The following is a 24,118-nucleotide window of genomic DNA, read 5'->3' as shown; positions in this document are numbered from 1 at the left end:
CAGGATGGCTCAGGCGACTCATGAGCAGGCCGGAGGGTAAACAAAACGCGAGAAAACGTAATAAACGTCATACTGTCTCCAAGACGAAGCTCGCAGGTGGGACACCGTCAACAAAGCCACCTGAACACCATAGAGATGGTGATACCTGCGTCAAAATACCAGACGCAAAGAGCCAAAGAGAAGGCCGAACCAGTCACGGACAGGACCGATTCGGCCTGCTGAAAAAGGCGAAGCCTCAGGAAAAACGCCCCGGGTACGGACACCTATCAAGCAGCGTCTGAAAAGAAGGCCGGGCCGGCCACCATGGAACCATAAGGACTGTTCTCGTGGGAATGGGCTGCAACCGAGCCAGAACCCGAAGCAACAGCTGGACCGGGAGAAGAGGTACAAGTACCCCCCACCTCGACCAGGCCTGCCGAAAGCCTCCACCGTGAAGTCCTCGCAGGTGGGAAGGGCGCCACAAAACGGGCGACGCCTAGACCACGCCGACCCGAAGACGTCCATGGCCAGGAGTCCATAAGCCCAACAGAGCCAACAAAACGAATCGGCGACGACTGGCCAACCCACGAAGAGGAATGAACCGAGACAGCTGTCCACCAGGACGTAGGACACACCCCGGACACGAACCACACGGTTAACCAAACCCCCTGTGGTTCCGGCAAGAACCACCAGAGAACAGTCCAAACAGAGCTGAATGGTAGAGTACCTAGTGACCCAAACCCTCCGAAGCGCAAACCAGACAGCCATGAACACCTGAACCGGGCTGAGAGCCCGACGGACAGACAGACTCCATCAACCTCGGCCGACCTGGTGAGCACAGGTCACAAAGCCCCAGCCGAGAGACGACCCGTCCGTGAACACATCGAGCGAAGGCTCGGGGAGGTGCCAAGGCACGGAACCCCGAAAACCCCAAAGAGGAAGCTGGTGACGCAGCACCAACACCAGATCCCCAGAGGAACCCAAGGAATGCAAGAGGCGGAAGGGGAGTCTCCGTAGGAACCAACCGACGCCGGAGCCAAACCCGACTCCGCGGACAGACAAGCACGCCGAAGTGCAAACTCCCGCACAACCGCCCAAGCAACCGCTGAGCAACCCGGGACCCCCTCCTGAACAGCCAAAGGCGGGACCACAGCCGCAGTAACACTTCCGGAGGGAAGACAATGAGGGGCCCAAGAGCCTGAAACAAGGCCCAGGTCCGAACCCGGGACGGAAACAGAAGGTAAAACCTCCAGATCACCAGGAAACCAAACCCAGCGATCTGGAAAGAACCATCCCCTGGCGAGCAGACAAGCGGACTGACTGGGAGCCCACTCCAGCCAGTCGTCGAGGTAGGCCAGACACCGAATCTCAGACGCAGACAGGGCACTAAGATCCGGTAAAGATGCAAAGAGTATACAAAGTGCCCTTTACAAAATAGGGAAGGCAATAAAAACAGCAAACCTGAAGCCCCACCACCAAAGCATTATATGACAATCATATTAAGACATATCATGACATATGACAATCATGATATGACAATATGACAATTATAATCAAAGCATTATATGACAGAGTGCTGGGAAGACGGGACACCACGAGAGTAGCTCTCATCCTGTTACTACACTTAGGTAAGTACACATAGGTAATTACCAACCGTGCTAGCCCCAGAAAATCTGGAGAGGAACGTGCCAAGAAGTGACCTGGAGGTCCAGGTCCACCATCCATGCACCCGGCCCTAACAGAATCCGAACAGGAGACAACAGTCCTCCGAGGAGGGCAGAGGATCCAGGGCGCAGACTGAAGTAGTCCAGAAGAACTGCAGACTGGAAAAGCTCATGACTGCAAAGAGCAGACGGGAAAAGCTCATGACTGCAAAGAGCAGACGGGAAGCCCAGAAGGATGGGGCGGATCGACCACGCCCCACACACCCACGAAGAGGAAATGACGAAGCGCAGGGGAAGAAGCCCACCCCGCCAGCTCTGAACCCCCCCCAAGGGGGAGAAGCCGTCCTCCGACGCCAGCAGAGGCCGGAAGACAACCCAAAGCGCCCACCAACAGCGGGACCAAGCGAAAGGCAACAGAGCAAGCTGCTCCCCCAGCGCCCAGTCAACAGAGAAGGGAACAAAACCCCTTCAGAAAGAAAAAGTACACTACCGAAGTCATGAGGAGAGACTACGGGAATGAAACCACACTTCGCTGGAAGACGAAGTGAGGGGAGACCTGATCACCACATTCAAGATACCCAAGGGAATCGACAGGGTTGATAAGGACAGGCTATGTAACACAAGGGGCACACGCACTAGGGGACACAGGTGGAAACGGAGTACCCAAAAGAGCCACAGATAGAATTAAATTTTTTTTTTTTTTTTTTTTTTTATAGTGTCAGAATGGGAACAGGAAAGCACTAGGAAGTAATGTGGCGACTCCTCACACAAGTAACGAGGCTGACCCCCATACAATGTCACATGTAGACATGACAAAGCCCAAGAGGCACAGAAACCGATACACCTGTTGATGGACGGTTGAGAGGCAGGACCAAGGAGCCAGAGCTCAACCCCCACAAGCACAACTAGGTGAGGTCATATATTGTAAAAGCACAAGCCGCCGACTAGTGGCAGAGAGCACTACGCCGGCCAGGCAAAGAAGGCACAAAACTGCATCAAAAAGGCCCACCTCGACAGCAAAACCACAAAGTCCCAGCACAACCACAACATGTGCCAAGACCCAAAAAGCTCAGTCTGCAAGCCAGGAAGACCCCGGAACCCCAAAAGGCAGAACCGGGTCACACGAGGAAACAAAGTCCCCTCAACCCACAAAAGGGGGCCCAAGAGGAAGAAACCTCCAGAACGAAACCAAGGAACCCAAAGGAACCCAGAATCGAACCAGGGGGAGCCCAAACCACCACATTTGCTGGCGGAGAACACCACTGAAAGGCAAAGCACAGACCCCAGCAGAACGCCCTGGGAAAACGGTCCCAACAGACCGAAAACCGAGGGGCAAGGTGTGGGAGCAAGCATACCAGCCAGGGGCACTGAGCCTAAACCCATAGGCTCAGACCCAAAATCAACACCCAAACGTTCCCAGAGGAACAGGCAACGGCAAGAAAACACCAGAAAAACAAAGAAACGACAACAGGAGAACAAAAACCCTGAAATTTTTTTTGAAAACTCACCAGAGACGCTCACTCGCACACCCAGACGCATGTAAACAAACCGCAACGCCGCCCTGGTGGCCACGCCGGGAAACCGGCAGACGAAAATGGCCGCCAGCAGGGGCTGTGACTGACGCTAAATACACAAAAACACGCCAGCAAATGTGGGAAGCTAGCAGACTGGAAGGGCGAAAAACGCCGCCCAACAGCAGAAAAACCCCTGAAGGGGCAAAACCGCCCCAGAACTGCTAGCAGGCAACCCCCACAGCCCCGGGAACCAACAACAGAGGCCCCGGGGCAGAGCCATCCTCCAAGCCCTCCGCCCTGAAAGAAAAGCAAGAGTCCATGGGAAAGGCAACAAGAAAGGGCCGCTGGTAAGACCCAGAAGCCTTGGCAGGAGGCACAGGCTCAAACCTCCGTTCCCAACCCGAATGGGGCAGCCCCCGAAAACCGCCCGAGTCTCTGCCGCAACTAAACCCCGCCCCGACCCCGAAACCCGCAGACGGTCTGGAGCCGGGAACATGGAGAGAAAGGGGCGAGCAGCACCTAACCAAACGGGGCGGCCACGGGGCATTCGAGTGGGAAACCAACCTAGCATGTTGCAGCAACCTAACCTAGCTTGCAACATGGATGCCGCCTGTACTCTGAACAGTAACAACATCAGGAGAGTACTGGAGAACAAGCAGAGAATCACTCGCAAGACTCCGGGTCAAGGTGACAGTGACCCAACAGGCAGCACGACGGAGGTAAAATTGGCGACTGTCACCCGGAGACAAGGGAACAGCAACCAACGATCCCGTACAAGACGGGTTGGAACCTGGAAGACACATTCAATGGTCCCCCGAGCCCAGACGGGTTTCCAGGGCCCGTAGGGTAACAACTACGGGAAGCCCGGGCAAGGTGTTGCTAACCGGTTAAGAAACCCAAACATAACAAGAGGGTAGATTATAGCACTGAAAACCCCTGAGACGTGTACAAGCACGGGGGCCTAGCAGAGGGCCGCCAAACACTACTAGTGGAACTATAACCACCTTAGGCAGACCCCCACCAGGCAAGAAAAATGAAAAACAAAAGAAAAACCCCGCAAAAGTACACCGTCTCCAGAGGCAACAGAAACCGACCGCCGCTTAGGTGGCAGGCTGCGCAACACCTTGACGCCCTAACCAGCACAATACCAATCCCTACCCAGGGCCAAACAAGGGCCCCAAGCCCCAGCTGGCCCCAAGGGCGAGGCAAATGCCGAGCAGCAAGAACCTCTACGGGAATGGTTCCCGAACGCCCCAGGGAAGATAACCCTGTTACGCAAGGGCAGTACTCACAGGGCGCTTAGGGAAGTCAGCCACTAAGCACATGCAGCCCCGGCACTGATGAAGTACTCCTGGCCACCGCACACCACAACACACGGCAGTGAACGCCACACAAGGCAAACACCGCCTAGGAAACTGAGGCCAGAGAAGCGTCAATCCCGGTTGACATTAGCGAACGAACTGGAGCTTGGCAGCCGGCGCGGTAGGTCCGGGGCTCCCCCCCCCCCCCCTCCCGGGGTGGGGAGGGCTGCGCGGACGATCGGCACGGCAGTAAAGTGTGATGTTTGCTTGTTTGCTTGTTTCCTTGGGATTGTAGGTAGTTTTCTACCTCTCTGTTCGGTTTTTGTTGTAGTTTCTTACCATGTGGGGTTTGTTTTGTTACGCCTACCTTTCTGGGTGCCTAACCCCGGTCGATGGTAGATAAGGAAAACCCCCAACCATATGGGGTTTTCCAGGGCCATTGCTCCCTGAAACCTCTCTGAAGGGGCCAGGTTCTGGCGCTGGTCCCTGGTAGGTCTGAACTCCTTAGCTAATGTCCCGGTCTAACATAACATACATTAGCCCGATAAGCTCCAGGGAGCCGTAGGGGCTCCCCACAGAAAAAGTGTTGAATGTAATGAAATACCATTTACTTGGCGAACTCCGGGGGCTCCCTAAAGCTATCCGAACTGATATAGTGCTCTATTATGACCAGACCACACACTAGAATGTGAAGGGACGACGACGTTTCGGTCCGTCCTGGACCATTCTCAAGTCGATTGTGATTGTCCTGGACCATTCTCAATCGACTTGAGAATGGTCCAGGACGGACCGAAACGTTGTCGTCCCTTCACATTCTGGTGTGTGGTCTGGTCATCATACTTTAGCCAAGTTATTGTGACTCATCGCCTGCATAGTGCTCTATTAGTTTGGGGTCATCAGTCACAGAAGTCCTTTGATTACCGGGGACCACGAGTTAGAACCAGGCCCCCTCAGAGAGGCGCAGGGTGCAATGGACTATGGGCACTTTACATTTAAAGTATGTCATAATTGCCATCGACCAGGAAAGAACCCAGAAAGGTAGGCGAATTAAAACAGACCACTGTCTTGTTAACTTGTGCAATTTGCATACTAAAAGATCAAAATATTTCACCTAGAAAGAAACCAAACAAGCAATACTTCAAGCAACTAGCACTCCCGCTCATTATCGCTTCCACCCCAAAAGGGGGGGGGGAGGAACCAGCAGCCTACCCTACAAGTTTTAGAACTATGAAAACTGCCGACTAGAAGGAGGAAGGGTGTGAGGGAGCCTCTGGGGTTCCCACAGAAAAAGGCATTTCATTACATTCAACGGTGGTTTTCTGTGGGGAGCCCTGTCAGCTATCTGAAACTAAATACCCAAAGATAAGAAAAAACAGGGACTTACCCGGGAGGTGACAGCACTGCTGGGCTAAAGACGAGGAAGAGAGATGGATGCGACCGGTGTCCCAAGGCCACAAAGGAACCGGAACGGCCACGAGTTACCTAGCTGCCAGGACTCCATTCGACCTCCAAAAGCCCCACACCAAAATGTCTAAGACATGTAGCCAAAATACCGCCGCAAGAGCAGCATGCATGCTAACATCATGGGGCACGCGAGTAAACCACAGGCTGGCTAGACTTAATGGCACTGTGGACAACCTGAGACAGACGAGTCCTGGAACAGGGAACCAGGGAAACCAGATCCACCCAGAGAGTATCCAGCATCATTGAACCAGCATAAAGCCACCACCAGACCCAACACATGATGTACCCCTGGCCTAACTAACCAACGAACCCCTCAGAAAGCCTGCCATCTCAATCTTTGCCAGAAATGTAGGAGAAGGCTGCAAGCGAACAAAATAAAAAACAAGGGCTTCTAAAACAATCACAAACTGAAGGGGTCACCACAAAGCAAAAAGAAAGAAAAGAAAGAACCCAGTCCAAAGACCAAGAAGGCTCAGGCAGTGCATGCTCAGGCCGGAGGTGAAAAAATGCACGAGAGCTTGCGGAATGGAGCGAAAGGGACAGCCACCTAAGTGCAAGCTGCAGTGGCTCGCCAACGACGCACGATAAGAAGTGACAATATTAGGCATGAGATGCCGAACTAGAAAAAGCCAAGAAAGAAAGGACAAAACAACCTGGTCCAAAACCGACGAAAAGAAAGAAAAAGACGGAAAGATTGCCAAGAAACCCTGTACTATCGCTGTGATACACGACTGCACTGCAGTCTGACTGCAGTGCAAGACACCATCAAAGAGGCTACCAGAGCACCTAACAAATAGCAATACACAAGCATTAGAAATGCCAGACATGTAGTACGGAGCAGTAAAGAGAACAAGCAAGGTACCTCACCTGCCCAACCTACTGAAAGAGGTGGAGCCGCAGAAAAAAGCCCGGGTTCGGACTCCGAGCATGAAGTGTTTGAAATCAAGGCTGGGCTGGCCACCATGGAGCCAGGAGAATCGCACTCCCCCAAGAGGAATCTAGCCCAAAATCCGGAGCAAGAGGCGGACTGGGGAAAAGAGGTACAGGGACCCCACCTCAATCAGATCTGCCAAAAAGCTTCTACCGCAATGGCCCCGTAGTCGGGAACCGGCAACACAGACAGTAGGAAACGCCGAGACCCCACCTAAACAAAGCGGACCACCTTTGGGCACCCGCACGTCTGGCAAAGCGAAAGGAAGGAGGTGGCAATGACCAGCCACTCAGTGGACAGAGGAATGAAACTAGACAGGCTGGCAGCCAGGATGTTGGACACCCCCCGAATGTGAACAGCACAGAGAGCTAATCCCCGAGAAATCAACAGCAGAGCTACCCAAAGGGACCAGCCACAAAGAGCTCCAGTTAAGATGATGAACCACTGGAAAGCAGTTCAATTGGAGCTGGATCACCGATCCCCGAGGAAGCCGAATCCGTAGCAGCACTTGCCACACCACCGCAAACTCCCACACCGTGCTGTGAACCTGAAGTAAGAACACAGCTTCCAACGCCCCTGCCTGACAGGTGAGCACTGGTCACAAATCTCCAGCGGAAAAATGAGGCATACATGAACACATCAAGCAAGGGGAAGCGAAGAGGAAGCCGATGACGCAACAACCAGTGCAAGGACACTGGGGAATGAACCAAGCAAACGCAAGAGTGGCAAAACAGGCCGCTTTGAAGATACCAGAAAAGCCACCAAAGCCAAACCCTACCCAGTGGATACACTAACAGAGCAAAGTTCAGGCTCCCACACAGTTGCTTGAACAACCACCAAGTGACCCAGGTACCCCCCCCCCCCCTCAAAAACAGCTGAAGGCGGGACTGCAACCGGAGTAGAGCACCAGGAGGGAAGAAAGGGACGCAGTCTGAGAATCCCACCCTAGGCCCAGCCAAGTCTGAACCTGGGATGGAACCAACTGGGACACCCGCCAAGTTACCAGGAACCCCAAAAGAATCGGAACCTCCGAAAAGACAAATCCGAGGAACCAAAGAGCACCCCGGAAACAAACCTGGGGAAGGAGCCTTACTTAGCGCATTTGCCGGCAGATAAGATGCACATGTATGAAAAAAAATATTTTATAAAAATGAGCCCTACATCTAAAACAGCCATAAGACGAATGGTATCCTGAGCGTCGGAGACAAGAAAACCAGACAAGCATACAGGGCAAGGTCGCTAGGCACAAAATTGGTGCCAAGAAGAAAATAATGAATAAGCCAATGACCACAGTCTGGGAACAGAAGACTGAGGGAATACTACACAGAAGTACCACAGTCTCGTACACAAGGCAAGACTGGCCCAAGAACACAAGACCGGGAGACATAACCACCACCCACAATACCTCAGGGGAACAGACAGGGTAGAAAATGATGGATGAAACAACATGGGTGATATAGCAATAAGGGGGCAGAGGTGGAAGCCGAGTACCCAAAAGAACCCCAGAGACAATAGAAAGAACTTGTTCAGTGGCAGAGTAGTAAGGAAATGGAAAGCAGGAGGCAGTGATGTGGCGGAGGCCGACACCATGCACAAGATCAAACTTAAGAGATAAAAGAGCTCAAGAAGCTCAGGAATGTGTACATCAGTAGAACGACAGGTGAGAGATGGGGCCCAAAGAGCCAGAGCGCAACCCCTGCAAGCATGAGATGAGTACTACCTTAGCAAAACCAGACAATACATAGGCAGTGATGAGGGAGGCTCACACCAATTCATGTACCTCCCCCATCTATTTCATAGCAGAAAAAACCCACATCTGAGACGTGTCATATATAAGAGAACGACTGAGTAACTGGTAAGAACAACAGCTCATTAACAAAATGAAAAATGCCCCCAAAATTGGGAAAGAAATAATAAAATTTCATCCACCCGGCAGCCATATGCAAGGAGTGGATGACGACAAACCAAAGCTGTGGAATGGTGCACCCCCGATTGAGTGCACCACCCTGGCGGCCAGGCATGACAAAACAACACCATCTACATAGGAATACTCTTGCCTAAAATATAAACAACGAAACTACTGATCTGAGAGAAGGTAAGAGCAGGGGGGTAACAAAACCACATGAAAAGAATGTGCAATAAAGTATGAAGAAACACAAAAATAGTTATTATTTTTTTTTTTGTTCTCAGCATAAAACATCCAAGCAAAAGAGGGATACATCAAATGCGAGAGTGCATAAATCACCCCAACAAATACGGTAATACGAATTCAGAAAAGGAAGGTGGGTATGAAAACCTCCTTCCCCTGCAGTAACAACCCTAGCCCGGAGGGCACAAGGGGCCCAAGCAGGGGCTAATGGGGTCCAAGCACTCCATGCGGATTTTCCCCGAGCCCCGGGAACCTCTGACAAAGGCCCCGGGGCTGCGCCCGATTCCACGCCCACCACTCCTGAAGAAAAAGCGGAGTCCTAGGAAAAGACCTCATAAATGGGTGTGTGCTGGGTCAATCCAGAAGCCCCAGAGGGAAAATCGGGCTCAACCTCCTCCGTGCCCTAATCGGAAGGGGGCAACCCCTGAAGCCACCCGAGCCTCATCCCAAACTAAACCCCGCCCCGACTCTGAAACCCTCAGTCGTTCGAGAGCAGGAAGTGGGGGGAATGTGGGGTGAAGCAGGGTGAACCATGCCCACTTGGGAAGGAAGAAGGGGCACGAACAGAACCAAGACCGAAGCGACTAACATCCCCAAATCCAAGCGGGGGCAGCTCTGGGGTCTCCAACCAGGCAACCAACCTAGCGGATTGAAGGAGTTAGAATCAAGCATGCAATGCAGCCACCATCTGATCCCTTAGAATATCAGACAAGGGATGAAAAATATTAAGAACATGAGGGGGAACAACTCCTGCAAGACTCCTGGTGGGTCGTAGGTGTCCCTGACCCAACAGGTAGCATGACGGAGACCGTATAGATGATCGTCTCCCTAAGGCAGTGGTGACGCACAACTTTCAACTACGCATAAGGCGAGAGTGGGCTCGGAAGAAGTATCCATAGGTATCCTACACGCATGCTACTCCTGTACACCAAGACACCTGGTAACCAGAACACTAATTTGAGGTCAGAGGTGTCTATCCGACCACCAGCACATCAGTTAAAACTAGGGTGGTGGGTTGCCGGCTCCCCAATTCCGCCTTTGGGGGTTAGCGTAGTGTTAGTTGCATGAAGTGTTGCTTGTTTGAGTTATTTCTAGGGAAGATACTTTTATCTTTTAGGATGTAGATTGTACAGGTTAACCAGACAGTGATCTCTTATGATCCGCCTACCTTTCTGGGTCCTTCCCCTTTCGATGGCAACTACAGTATCCACTCGATTTAACGGCCTATATAGGGCTGTACCCTGGTCGTTATTTCCGGAGCTCCGGTATTTCCGAAGTTAAGTATCGGTAATTTTTCAAGTAACATTCAGGTAAGATATATTTTATACAGACAGCCACTGAGTCCACCACTCTAGTGCCTTCTACCCTGTGACGTCACAGATTCACGGCACATTGTTTTGATTTGTCATGAGGCTGGAGTATTCATTCCGTGACTTTGTTGGACATATCGGCACAATCAAGGAACATCCGTGCACCATGTCGGCTTCAAATGCACTCGTTGTGTCAGTGATGGCTGACTGGTGGGTGGATGGGTAGGCAGGCAGGGATGGAGAGGCTGAAATGTAGTTAGGCAGGCAGGGTTGGGTGGTAGGTAGGGAGGAAGGGAGGCAGGCAGAGGCTGGGTGGTAGGTAGGGAGGGAGGGAGGGAGGCAGGCAGAGGCTGGGTGGTAGGTAGGGAGGGAGGGGAGGGAGGCAGGCAGAGGCTGGGTGGTAGGTAGGGAGGGAGGGAGGGAGGCAGGCAGAGGCTGGGTGGTAGGTAGGGAGGGAGGGAGGCAGGCAGGCAGAGGCTGGGTGGTAGGTAGGTAGGGAGGGAGGCAGGCAGAGGCTGGGTGGTAGGTAGGGAGGGAGGGAGGCAGGCAGAGGCTGGGTGGTAGGTAGGGAGGGAGGCAGGCAGGCAGAGGCTGGGTGGTAGGTAGGTAGGGAGGGAGGGAGGCAGGCAGAGGCTGGGTGGTAGGGAGGGAGGGAGGGAGGCAGGCAGAGGCTGGGTGGTAGGCATGGAGGGAGCAGCAAGGAGGGAGGCAGGCAGGCAGAGGCTGGGTGGTAGGTAGGGAGGGAGGGAGGCAGGCAGAGGCTGGGTGGTAGGTAGGGAGGGAGGGAGGCAGGCAGGCAGGCAGAGGCTGGGTGGTAGGTAGGGAGGGAGGGAGGCAGGCAGGCAGGCAGAGGCTGGGTGGTAGGTAGGGAGGGAGGGAGGCAGGCAGAGGCTGGGTGGTAGGTAGGGAGGGAGGGAGGGAGGCAGGCAGAGGCTGGGTGGTAGGTAGGGAGGGAGGGAGGCAGGCAGAGGCTGGGTGGTAGGTAGGGAGGGAGGGAGGGAGGCAGGCAGAGGCTGGGTGGTAGGTAGGGAGGGAGGGAGGCAGGCAGAGGCTGGGTGGTAGGTAGGGAGGGAGGGAGGGAGGCAGGCAGAGGCTGGGTGGTAGGTAGGGAGGGAGGGAGGCAGGCAGAGGCTGGGTGGTAGGTAGGGGGGGAGGGAGGGAGGCAGGCAGAGGCTGGGTGGTAGGTAGGGAGGGAGGGAGGCAGGCAGAGGCTGGGTGGTAGGTAGGGAGGGAGGGAGGGAGGGAGGCAGGCAGAGGCTGGGTGGTAGGTAGGTAGGGAGGGAGGGAGGCAGGCAGAGGCTGGGTGGTAGGTAGGGAGGGAGGGAGGCAGGCAGAGGCTGGGTGGTAGGTAGGTAGGGAGGGAGGCAGGCAGAGGCTGGGTGGTAGGTAGGGAGGGAGGGAGGCAGGCAGAGGCTGGGTGGTAGGTAGGGAGGGAGGGAGGGAGGCAGGCAGAGGCTGGGTGGTAGGTAGGGAGGGAGGGAGGCAGGCAGAGGCTGGGTGGTAGGTAGGGAGGGAGGGAGGGAGGCAGGCAGAGGCTGGGTGGTAGGTAGGGAGGGAGGGAGGCAGGCAGAGGCTGGGTGGTAGGTAGGGAGGGAGGGAGGGAGGCAGGCAGAGGCTGGGTGGTAGGTAGGGAGGGAGGGAGGCAGGCAGAGGCTGGGTGGTAGGTAGGGGGGGAGGGAGGGAGGCAGGCAGAGGCTGGGTGGTAGGTAGGGAGGGAGGGAGGCAGGCAGAGGCTGGGTGGTAGGTAGGGAGGGAGGGAGGGAGGGAGGCAGGCAGAGGCTGGGTGGTAGGTAGGTAGGGAGGGAGGGAGGCAGGCAGAGGCTGGGTGGTAGGTAGGGAGGGAGGGAGGCAGGCAGAGGCTGGGTGGTAGGTAGGTAGGGAGGGAGGGAGGCAGGCAGAGGCTGGGTGGTAGGTAGGGAGGGAGGGAGGCAGGCAGAGGCTGGGTGGTAGGTAGGGAGGGAGCAGCAAGGAGGGAGGCAGGCAGGCAGAGAGGGGTTGGGTGGTAGGTAAGGAGGGAGTGGATGGAGATGGATGGTAGGATGGAGATGGATGGAGGGATGGAGGGATGGATGGATGGATGGATGGATGGATGGATGGATGGATGGATGGATGGATGGATGGATTGATGGATTGATGGATTGATGGAGGGAGGGAGGGAGGGAGGGATGGCGCTATGGTTGTTGAGGTGAAGCAGAGAGAGCGTGTGTATGGGAAGTTTGCGGGGAGGGGGGTGTCATTGGTGGGGAAAGGGACCAGCTCGCAACCAGATGTTTAGATGGAAGGAAGGAGGGGAGGGAGGGATGGAGGGGAGGGAGGGAAGGAAGGAGGGATGGAGGGGAGGGAGGGAAGGAAGGAGGGATGGAGGGAGGAAGGGGAGGAGGGGAGGGATGGAGGGAAGGAAGGAGGGAGGGAGGAAGGGGAGGAGGGGAGGGATGGAGGGAAGGAAGGAGGGAGGGAGGGAGGGAGGGAGGGAGGGATGGTTGGATGGAAGGAGGGAGCTGGGAAGGAGGGAGGGATGGAAGGAAGAAGGGAGGGAGGAAGGGATGGAGGGGAGTGATGGAGGGAAGGAAGGTGGGACGAAGGGATGGAGGGAGGGAAGAAGAGATGGAGGGATGGAGCAGTGGATGATGAGGTGAAGCAGAGACAGCGTGTGTATGGGAAGTATGGCGGGGGGGGGGGGGGGGTCGGGGGGGGCGTGTGTCAGTGGTGGGGAAGGGAAGAGATAAGCCTAACACTTGACCCAGTTAACCAGATGTTTCTTTATTTAATTCTGGATATACATCATATATATTTTTGCTTGCAGATTTTGTTTAGTAATAATATTAGGATAATAAAAAGTTATAAAATACTTGTTTCATGAATGCTTTATTAGATGGAGATTCTCCAGGCTGTCTCTGGCTGGCTGGCAGTCTACTGAGCCATTTCCCCAGAAGGGTCTTGGGGGGGGGGGGGCAGAAAGTGAGGGTGTGGGGGTAGAGGTTCAGTGGGGGTAGAGGTTCAGTGAGGGTGAGGGAGGGGATGAAAGGGGTAGGCGGCCTGCTTGCCATGTGAGGACCCTCTGATGCTAAGACAAACCCAATACCGACCTTCGGTAATATCGACAGCCAGACCATTATATGAGGCTCTAAATACCGGTCTCCCAAACCGGTCGTTATTACCAGCAGATCGGTATAAAAGAGGCCGTTAAATTGAGTGGATACTATATAACGTATCTATGTAACAAATAAATTGAGCTCAACTATTAATTACAACCTGAACTGGGGCAAGAGCCTTTCCATGTGTAAACGAGGTTGGTCAAGGCTGCTTTACACACGAAGATAACTCACAATCAAATGAATTCTCACAATACCAGCCGTCAAGTCTGTTCGGTGTCCTGGTCAAGATTGCTAACTCTCCTTCGCATGGAGGAGCGTTCCTATTATTAGGAACCAATTATTATTTATTTAGTTCCAAGACGGAGTGGATATTAAATTAGATCCATTTAGGATCTTATCAATTCTAATTTATAATTAAGATTTATGCATTAACTAGCACTTAGGCTACATGTAATAATTATTTGATGACATGAATTTATTCAGTCACGCAATAATGTTCTGTTGATGTGGCATGTTACGCCGGAGGGAAATTTTCTAAGAGAATAAACAAAGAATTACCTATAACTCTTCGACTTGATTTAATTAATTATTAAATTTAGTAAAATAACAACGAGTGAAGATGCATCCTCTTGGTGTGTATACAATTAAATTTATATATATTGTGACGATAATCTCCTTCAAGAGATTGAGCCTGCTCTTCCCTCCACAATTACGTCGTGGAAATTATATAAAACTACTATGGAAGAAATGTCCAACAACGACAACAACATCTCCAAGGTTTGCCAGAGCGCAAAACGTTGCAGCCAGAGACACCTGTTCAGACTCAAACCGCCAAACTACCTGTTGATCGCTACCGGCTCCGCTGATTGGTCGCCGGCCGGGCTGCAACTGCACTCCACCCCCCCCCCCATACTACTTGATGTCTGGGGTCGCCACGACCTCAGACCTCAGAATATTCTGTGCTCTCGCAGTTATCACTCCTCCCGGCTAGACGTTAGCGTGTACTGAGAGAGGCGGTAGCTTAAAGCCAATATTCCAGCACCTCCCTTTAATTTTGTGTTGCACTTCTTGTTATTTTATCTTAACGTAACTTTTCATTGTGTCATTTAATTATTCTTATTATTTTGATTGATTGATTTTATTATAAGAATTTGTTTGTCCATTTTTTCATGTTTTGATTTATTTAACGTAATTAAAATTTCATTGTTAAAGTTTACTTGTGTTTTGTGTGTCTTCTCCTTACCTTACCACAGACGAAGTTCCAGTTTTTCTATTTTTTTTTTTTATAACTATGTGACGAGGCCATACCCCTAGCCTTAAACAGCCGAACACCAACGCGTTACCGTCACAATATATATAATATTAAGTATAACTAGGTGGGTAAATTTCCCACATAAGGGTTTTCTTGGGCCTGCCGGGTGAATGAGACCTGTAGGAAGCCTGAGAACACTACGTCTGTTACCACTGATATAATGGGCAACCATGGCCACCGGAAACCAATGCTGCTTGGAGCACTGGAGCTCCTATTGTATGCTCCTTGGAACATTGTATGGTCCTATGCCCGGAAAGGGTTTCAGGAGTTGTTCTACTTCCCGAGAACTTGGGACTCTTGTTCTAGTGTTTATTTGACTGAATAAACCCAAAAAGATGGGGATTCAACCCCACTCACCCTAGGTGAGCCTAATAAGGTAAACGGGAAGCACTCCCAAGCACAAAACGGCAAAGAATAAGTAAAAACACAAACAAGAAGAAGAAGAAAACTCCCAAGTCCCAAGACCAAACTGCAGTAAACGAGCAACCAGGAAGAACCGTCGGTGTGCCTATGTGTTAATTAATAGAATAACTGATCATGTGAACACTAGTGTACCCCACCAGCCAAATACACTCCCATCCCGAAAGAACACAGTCAACCTCAGACACTAGCCTACCTAAAGAGTGAGGACCAACCCAAGGAAGGAGAGGCCCCTAAAGGGAGTGTGTCCTGAACTCCCCAGAGAAGATAACCCTGACAATGCATAGGTAGCACTTAATGAGTCCACAGAGATGATAACCCTGAGCACATGCAACTTGAAGTACACTAAACTCCTGGCTCATGCTACAACTGGCATATAGGAACAGCCTCAAAGTCAAAACACCACTCAAAACAGGAGAGTGGAGTCAGAGCGACACAATAGCGACCAGGCACTGTCAGTAGAATTGACAGTGGGATGGGCCAGCTAACCAAGCCTGCCTCCCTCCTCCCCCCAAATGAAGGGGAAGGGGGGCCAAACTAGTTAATTTTTTTATGTTTTTTTTTGAGGTTGCAGTCTCATTTTAACCATGCAGTAGTCTATTTTGTTTCATTTAACTTTCTGGGTGCTTCCCTGGTGTTAGGAATTATGATTAATTTTAAAGCGAAAATCCACTGGGGCTGTGAGGCAATGCAAATCCGCTACAGAGGAATTGCCAGCTACACACAGTATGCATACAGTATGCGGCTGGCACTGCCTTGGTTGTGGGTTTGCATCGTCTTACAGCCCTGGTGGATTTTCTCATTGATGTACTGTATATCATGTTAGTGTGATTTTCTGTGTGTGAATTAATTTTAAATGTAAAGTGTTTGTAGCAAATATATTAACTATATAATATACTTACTCCAAACTCTCATTAGCTTATGTGCAGATAATGAGATGGGTGTCAATTCTATGCAACCTATCTCTAAGTGTCACACATTCCTAGAAGTCCTACACTGATTCTTGGGCCACTATCTACAATTCCTAATTGAACAACTAATTACAGTCAATACCTCATGCCAACATGCTAGATCCTCAACATTCATCAACAATAATTTAATACTCGATGTGTCCAATTTCTACCCCTCACAAGTTGCTTCAGCCTCGACACGGAGAAGACAGCCAGACTCCGGCTGAATTGAGCTTCCACGCTCTCGTCCCTCACTCGAGTTCCTTGACTCTGCCCACATTCAGAGCCCCACGCTCTACGCACTCATTCCACATCCGAGCTCTCCACCCCTGGCCTCATTCGGCTCTCTGCCCTGCTCCAGGCTTAGTCTCAACTACCACAACACTTCACTACATTGCCAATAAACCGACTGTTGTAACCAATACTAAATATAAAAAACCTCTAAACTTTCTATGTCTAATCAACCAAATATGTAATCGTCAACTTACACTACATGTTCATAGGCCATTGTTCCCTGCACCTCTCTGAGGGAGGAAACCAGGTTTTGATTCATGGTCCCCGGTAGGCCAATATTGCTCAGCGACTGATAGCACCTAGTAGTATGGCACTGAATCATTGATAGAAGCTTCATGGAGCCTGAAGGGGGTTTCCCCCTGAAACACACCGTTAAAGACTTACCATTTCTGATTGAAAAGTGCACATGCAGCAGGTGTCATGAATGTAAGGCTCACTCCACAAGCAAGAACTTGGAATGGTGCATTTAATCGAGGATTTTTTCGTAGCCAAGCTTGCTTCTCCAGCTTTTCCATTATAACTGGAAGGAGTGTCATTCCTGGAGCAGCCATGAAGATCCGAGAGAAAACCACTTGTGATATGCCTTTCACAGCAGCTAACTGTAAAAAATGAATAAATAACTTGCATAAGAAACTGCAGAGATGAATGCCTGCATTCTTGAACCAATTTGCACAGCTTGTCTACTTTTTTAACAAAATCTTATGTGTAACACAAGTCATAGCATCCAACTCATCTTATAATTAAAGTACAGGAGAATCTTAAATATCCACATTACAGTAGATCATTCGGGATCCAATCTGGATTTGCTGGAAATTCAAATTTCTCCAAATTTACCCTTTCTGGAAGGGCCAAACAGTGGCTCTTTGTTGGTAAACACACTGAGATAGCTCCACACTAGGGAAGATAAGAGACTTTGATGATTGTTTTTGGTCCTACAAGAAGATCTGGACAAAATAAGTGCATGGAGCATCACTTGGCAAGTTAGTAATTATAAAAAAAAAACACCTAGCCAGGAGTGAGTATGTAACACCATCAAATGTGCAGGATGTTCAAAAGGCACTAAATATCACGAAAACAAAAAACACACAAGGTGTACAATATCAAAGGTATCTGATTCACCAAGAATTCTATCAAATGACAAGTGACCGCGAGGGACAGGCGGAAAGCAAGACAACGAGAATATGCACAACCATAAGAAGCACAATACAGTTTAGACAATAAGGAGCAGGGAGGTGCAATATGGCTGGAAACCCAGCAAAATTCCATTGTCTTAAATCTGTGCGAGATAAGAAATAGCCAATGTTAAATTTTGACTACCACAGAATGAACTGGAATGAAAAACTCCAGAGCCATAAGGGCACTGTGAGAGTCAACTACAGCAGCAAAGGAAGACTGACAGCGAGAAAGCAGTTGACTAGGAGCATATAAAATAGCATAAAGTTCTGCCATGCTGGTCTCTGGAGGCAGGCGACACATATACGTGTGGTCACAAAATACAACAGAGTAGTTCCCATTTGCAGACCAGAACCTATCTGTGAAGATGGATATGGAGTGGGAGTGTGAAAAAAAGTGTGCAAGGAAAAAGCATTTCAGAACTTTAGGAAGGGTAAAAGCTTTAGTCATGTGGGCCAAGGTTTTACAAAACTTACGAAGGGGGACCCTCCATAGAGGCAAGGATGGAACGAAACGAGGAGAAATATTGTTAATACGAACCGAAAGAGAACCTTGCAAGTGTGACAACCATACAGAAAAAGGTAGGTGATGAAAAGGAACACTGACCACAGGAGGGGTAAAGGAAAAAGTACAATACTGTATAAGCAAGAGTGAGGGCATTGTAGGGACCACGCAAGGTTGCAAAGACAGTAGTGATCACAGCAATCCTGTAGAGACAGGATGCCAGTTTTAACATACAGCTTGTGGTAGGAGTCAAACGAAAGGTACCAGAGCTGAGGCATAACTCAGCAAGGTGGAGTGCATCAAGAGGGATAAGAGTAGGAGAGGCAGACGAGTAAGCAAGACAACCATAATCGAGTTTAGACAGCACGAGAGAGGAATATAGAGAGAGGAGCATGCACCAATTAGCTCCCCAAGACGTATGGAACAAGACCAAGACGTATGGAACAAGACCACTGCACTGCACTGCTCTGCATTAAAATATGACAAACCCGTGGTGTGCAGAAAATAAATTCTTTCCAAAAAATTATTCTCTCTTCTTATATTGTTAAAATACAGTCTTTGATCATGGGAAACTAAAAAAAATAAAAAACAGTGTTGAATGTAATGAAACGCCATTTTCTGGGTGAGACCCAGAGGCTCCCCGGAGCTTTACCAGGCTGATATGCTAATGTCAGACTTTGGCATTAGTCATGTGTATGGAGTTCTAGGGCCTACCGGGGACCACGGCCAGAACCTGGTCCCCCTCAGATAGGCAAGGGGAGTAATGGCCTATAGAAGGCCGCCACTGAACACAAAACACGACACACTCCCGGTCCGACCAACCAAGCACCAACAACCCAAGGACCCCTCTGGAACGCAGCAGCCCCATCCCGTGCCAGAAAAGATGGAGACTGCTGCCACCGAACAACCAAAAACGCCAAAACTGAAGGAGCAGAAAACCCCTGCGGAGGAGCAAGAAGCCCAGTGACCCGACCCCCAGAGGCAAATGCCAACAGGTAAAAGAGCCGACGAAAAACAAACCGGAACCGAAGCGGCACCACCAACCGAGGAGAAGACCGAGCACGCTGACCAGAGACCAGGACGGTGCAAGCGTCACATGAACAGGCTGGAGGTGAAACAACGCATGAGACAGCTTACTAACGGTGCAGAAGCAACACCAAGACCGAAAGCAAGCCAAAGCAGCTCCTCCAGCGCCGCACGAAACAAGGCGACAGTCGCATACAGAGATCACACTAACGTGATGCATCAAATGAACAAATCCACAAGGGCCGTGACGAGGATTCGAACCTGCGTCCGGGAGCATCCCAGACACTGCCTTAATCGACTGAGCTACGACAGGGCAGTACTGTCGTACTGGCATGACAGTACGTGGCAAGACGACGGCCCCCAACCCCCACCAGAAAAACCAAGCCGACGCTAACAACTGCAGCCACCTAAGAAGGGACAAGAGGAAAAGAAAGAACCGCCAAAATACCCCTTACTGCCCCAAAGAAGTACGCAGGTGGGACACCTACAAAGAAGCTACCAGACCACCAACCGGAGGCGAGACACGCGAGGCAGAAAAGAATCGGCCCTGGAGTCACGGGATGATCTCGGGCGCGACCACCAAAGCCCAGGCAGCACAAAGGAGATGGAACGTCTGCCGAACAGAAAGCTCCCCAATGCAAGCAAGCCCGCCAGGAGATCAGATCAAATGTCTCACGATGTCCTACGCGAGACATCGCAAGACCCCGAAAAGCCAACCAGCAGGGCAAGCCAGGAAAACTGAAGAAGGCGTAGGGGTTACCACCAGAACAGTACCCGAACCAAGGGGTATGAGCAACGAAAACAGACCAAGACACATAAGCGCACCATAGGACACAGGCTGGAAAAACGCCCAAGAAGCCAAGGAACGCACGAAAAACGCCCCTGCGGCAGAGGAGGAAACAAAGGGAACACACAAGGAAGGGAAGCGGTAGAAACCGATACCCCCCCCCCCTACAGCAGCAAATGCAGGCAAAACCGACCATAGGAGGTTCCAGGGAAGCGACTGGGGAGAGGCAGAACATAAAGGCCAAAACTCAAACCCCAGGAAACAACCAGGGGTGGACAATCAGGCGGGGACAGAACCTCACGCACATGGAAGGGCCAAGCCAAGGACCCGAAGACCACGAAAAACAACAAGCAAACCCCCATACGCAAACCCTAGACACAAAACAGCAGCAAAGTGCCACACCACAACCGGACACAGGAACAAGGACACGCCACCATGAAACACGTTATCAATGCACACGTGCAGCAGCAACATGCAGCACCGCAACACGCAACATGTAAGAAGCAACTGGCCTCTGCTAAGGCAGAGAACGGTGCAGGCAGACCCCAGACAGGGCCAACGGAGACAACAGAGCCCAGCATGCCCAGGAACCTGCACACCAGGCGACCGACGGCAGAGATACCTGCTCGATACCTCCTGGATGGGGTTCCGGGAGATCATTTTCTTCCCAAGCCAGCCCGAGGCTAGGCTTGACTTGTGAGAGGTTGGTCCACCAGGCTCTTGCTCGGAGCGGCCTGCAGGAACACATACCCACCACAGCCAGGATGGGCTGGAACCTCTATTCGAAAACAGGCTACTGTTCCTTGGAAGTCCACGGATGTACTGTCAATATGACGTATAATCACAGGTAGGACGTTGAACAACCGCAAACCTCTGATGTTTATACAGTGTTCCCCCATTGTGCCTAAGGCACACTGCACGCCACTGGTACTATCCCGCATGTTCTTCCACATAGGCTGGACCCAAGAGCCAGAGCTCAAACCCCGCAAGCACAACCAGGAGAGCCCTACCTGGAGAGTACATAACCAGCACCACACCCCCCACACACAACACGAAAGAGGTGGGTCCCCTGAATGACTCTAGCATAGGTTGGACATGCACATGAGTGGGACTGGAAGGGTTGAAAAGGGACGGTCACCGGTGTGCTAACAGTCTCATTCGTACATAAATATACCTAAATAAAAACAGGTACAGTATATAAACATCTTCGCATCCAGCGCCCGGCCGAAAGACACCAGACTGCAGAAACTCGCCTGTTGAACGGAGGCACGAACATGACACGACCCAACAGTGCCCAGAAGATCCTGGGAGCACTGCCAGGTGAAGAAGCCAGAGCCAGACACGCAGGAGAGCAGGGTAGAGGCGAAGGAGGAGGCCCACACCCATGACACAGGGAAAACCTCGCGTCCTCCCCACAGCTGGAATCCAGGACACCCCAGAGCGAAGGGACACATACCGGAGAAGGGAGAAGAGCGAGAGGTGAAGCACCCAAGAAAATGGGCACAAAACACCAGCACTGAAACACACCACCCAGACCAAAACAAACTCCCACGGAGCATGCGCAAGACACGCTGGCCGAACCGCACAACCCGCTCTGCGGGAAGGCGGCAACTAGGACTACTGCATATGAAAAGTAGCCAAACAGAACACAACCCTAGGGAACCGGGTTGTAGTAGAAAATTAGAAAAGAAAAAAGTTTTGGCGAAGTAGAAAAAACAACCCATCACACGGGAAAGGAGCCAAAAGAGAAAGCAGCGACAACAAAATCAGCCAACTAAGCGAAGACAAGTAGCCCAAAGGGAACCCAACCGGGCCACGAGTAGCCCAACTGGGCTACAAGTAGCCCAAGATGGCGACCCGTACTAGGAGCCGACAGACGTTCCAATAATACGGGAAGTAGCGAAAACCTTCCCGAACCTTCGAGAACACAGAAGCAAACACCAGTCCCGAAGGCACACAAAGGCACAGTCGCACCCGAGACCAAAAGTCACGTAGAACCCCAAGAACGGGGAAACATGACGAAGACACCGTCACAAGAGAGGGGGAAGCATCCACCTACAGGACGGAACCAACCGATTCAAAGGACAAGGAACCGAGCCCGGGGAGGGGCCGATGCGCAACAACACGTACGGCGAGGGGGGGAGGAAAAATCCCACTCCGCATAACCACAAGCCCTGCCTAGAGGGGAAGAAAAACCCCCCACAGGGTCCTACGAGGCCAAGGCCCCCCAAGGCAGCCCCTCCCCAGCCTCGGCAAACCACACGACAGGCCCCGGGGCCGAGCTGTCCCCCCAAAGCCCCAGCCGTACCAGAATACCAGGGCAGCCGCGAAAATACTAAGGAAGGGAGCCCACTGGCAGACTTACAACACGGCTGGAGGAACAGGCTCAAATACCCCCGTCACTACCCCGGAAGGGGAATTCCCCGAGACTGCCAGTCTCTCAAAACCATCGAACCCCGCCCCGAATCCACAAACGGTAAAGAACTGGATGTAGGCAGGAAGGGGGGATCCAGGGGAAAGACAAGGGGGTGTGAAAGGAACCAAAGCAACCAACACCCCCAAGGGATGACAAGGGATGAGAGCAACCCTCAAACTCACAGGAAGCGAGGGACTCCGGGGGTCACATCCATCCAACCCGCGCGCCCCCCAGGTGTTTCCCAGGGTCCCGACCGTTTACTATAAGAGGACTCGCGCTCAGGTAATCCCAGGCAGGGTACTGCTAACTGGTGCCCAAAGCTACCAAACAACTTTCTAAGAGCTGCACCCCCGGGACGTGTACACTAATGGGGACCTAGCAGACCAGAATAATACTCAGAACACAAGGGGCAAGAACGAAGGCAGACCCCCCCCACCAGGTAGATAAACAAAATTAAAAAGAAAACCCCGCAAGAGGACAGCGTACCCAAGCGGAACAAAGTCGGCCGCCATAATTGGTGGAAACAAGCTGCACAGTACCCTGCGCCCCACCAGTGCAAAACTGCCCCTTACCCTAAGGCGAACATGGGAGACAGACCACCCGAGCACACAAAGAGCGGCCGAAAACCAAGCAGTAAACGGCCTAGCAGGGGCAGAACCCAAGGAACTTGTGGAAGGTGGCCCCAAGCCCCAAGGGCAGTACTTACAGGGCACCTAGGGAAGGTAACCCTAGGCGCATGCAGCCCGAATACTGGAGACTCACTCTCGGCTCACGCACCACCTAGAAGACAGACACCACACTCTAGGTACAGTGCTGAAACGACTGTTGGAGTCAGAGCACACAACCGGTGCCTATAGCATCAGCCGAAGAACTGGTGGGTAGATAGCCGGCGTGAGAGGTCTGGGGCTCCCCCTTTCCCCTTCCCGGGGGAGGGGGGGAGCTGCACAGACAGCGGCGCAGTGACGTGTGATGTCATACTAGTTTGCGAAGAATTTGTATGTAAATTAAGTCTTTGAAAAGACTTAAGTCTTTGTCTTAAGTAATTGTCTGACGCCTGAACGCATTTCGTAATGCGTTCAGTATTACGAAATATTACTATATAAGTATAGTACTTATATAAATATATATATATATATATATATATATATATATATATATATATATATATATATATATATATATATATATATATATATATATATATATATATATTAGTATATTTTGGTAGCAGTCTTTCCTGTAGACATATTATTAAATATGATCGAAAAAGTAAGATTAATAATTCTAACACGAATTTTCTCAATCTTTCGTACATTACGCTTCACTGTTGGAGGTAAATCAAAAATCAATTCTCCAAAATTCATTTTTATTTCTAGTCTGACGCGACACGGGCGCGTTTCGTAAAACTTATTACATTTTCAAAGACTTTAGTTCACAAATACACAACTGAATAGAACTTACGTATCTCCGATTTTATATCTACATTTGAGTGAGGTGGAAGGGGTGATGTGGCATTAACACAAGACAGAACAAAATGTGGTATTAATAGGGTATTAATTTCATCAACACAAGACAGAACAAGAGTATTAATAGGGTATTAATTTCATCAACACAAGACAGAACACGAAACAATGGATATTGAATAGAAGTGTTTGTAGAAAGCCTATTGGTCCATATTTCTTGATGCTTCTATATTGGAGCGGAGTCTTGAGGTGGGTAGAATATAGTTGTGCAATAATTGGCTGTTGATTGCTGGTGTTGACTTCTTGATGTGTAGTGCCTCGCAAACGTCAAGCTGCCTGCTATCGCTGTATCTATCGATGATTTCT

General features: G+C 51.1%; 1 protein-coding gene across 3 annotated transcripts in view; it reads right to left on the bottom strand.

Moving 5' to 3' along the window:
• Positions 1–24,118, bottom strand: part of Sfxn2 (sideroflexin 2) — a 124,864-nt gene that overhangs the window by 3,242 nt on the left and 97,504 nt on the right. For all 3 annotated transcript variants that reach the window (XM_069315606.1, XM_069315605.1, XM_069315607.1), the window contains exon 6: positions 16,768–16,982. In XM_069315606.1, the coding sequence (XP_069171707.1) occupies positions 16,768–16,982 (215 nt within the window). The remainder of the gene's footprint in view (positions 1–16,767; positions 16,983–24,118) is intronic.

The sequence above is a fragment of the Procambarus clarkii genome, chromosome 81 (genome assembly GCF_040958095.1).
Source record: "Procambarus clarkii isolate CNS0578487 chromosome 81, FALCON_Pclarkii_2.0, whole genome shotgun sequence".
In the NCBI taxonomy this organism is placed as follows: domain Eukaryota; kingdom Metazoa; phylum Arthropoda; class Malacostraca; order Decapoda; family Cambaridae; genus Procambarus; species Procambarus clarkii.
This window is presented reverse-complemented; position numbering and strand designations above follow the sequence as displayed.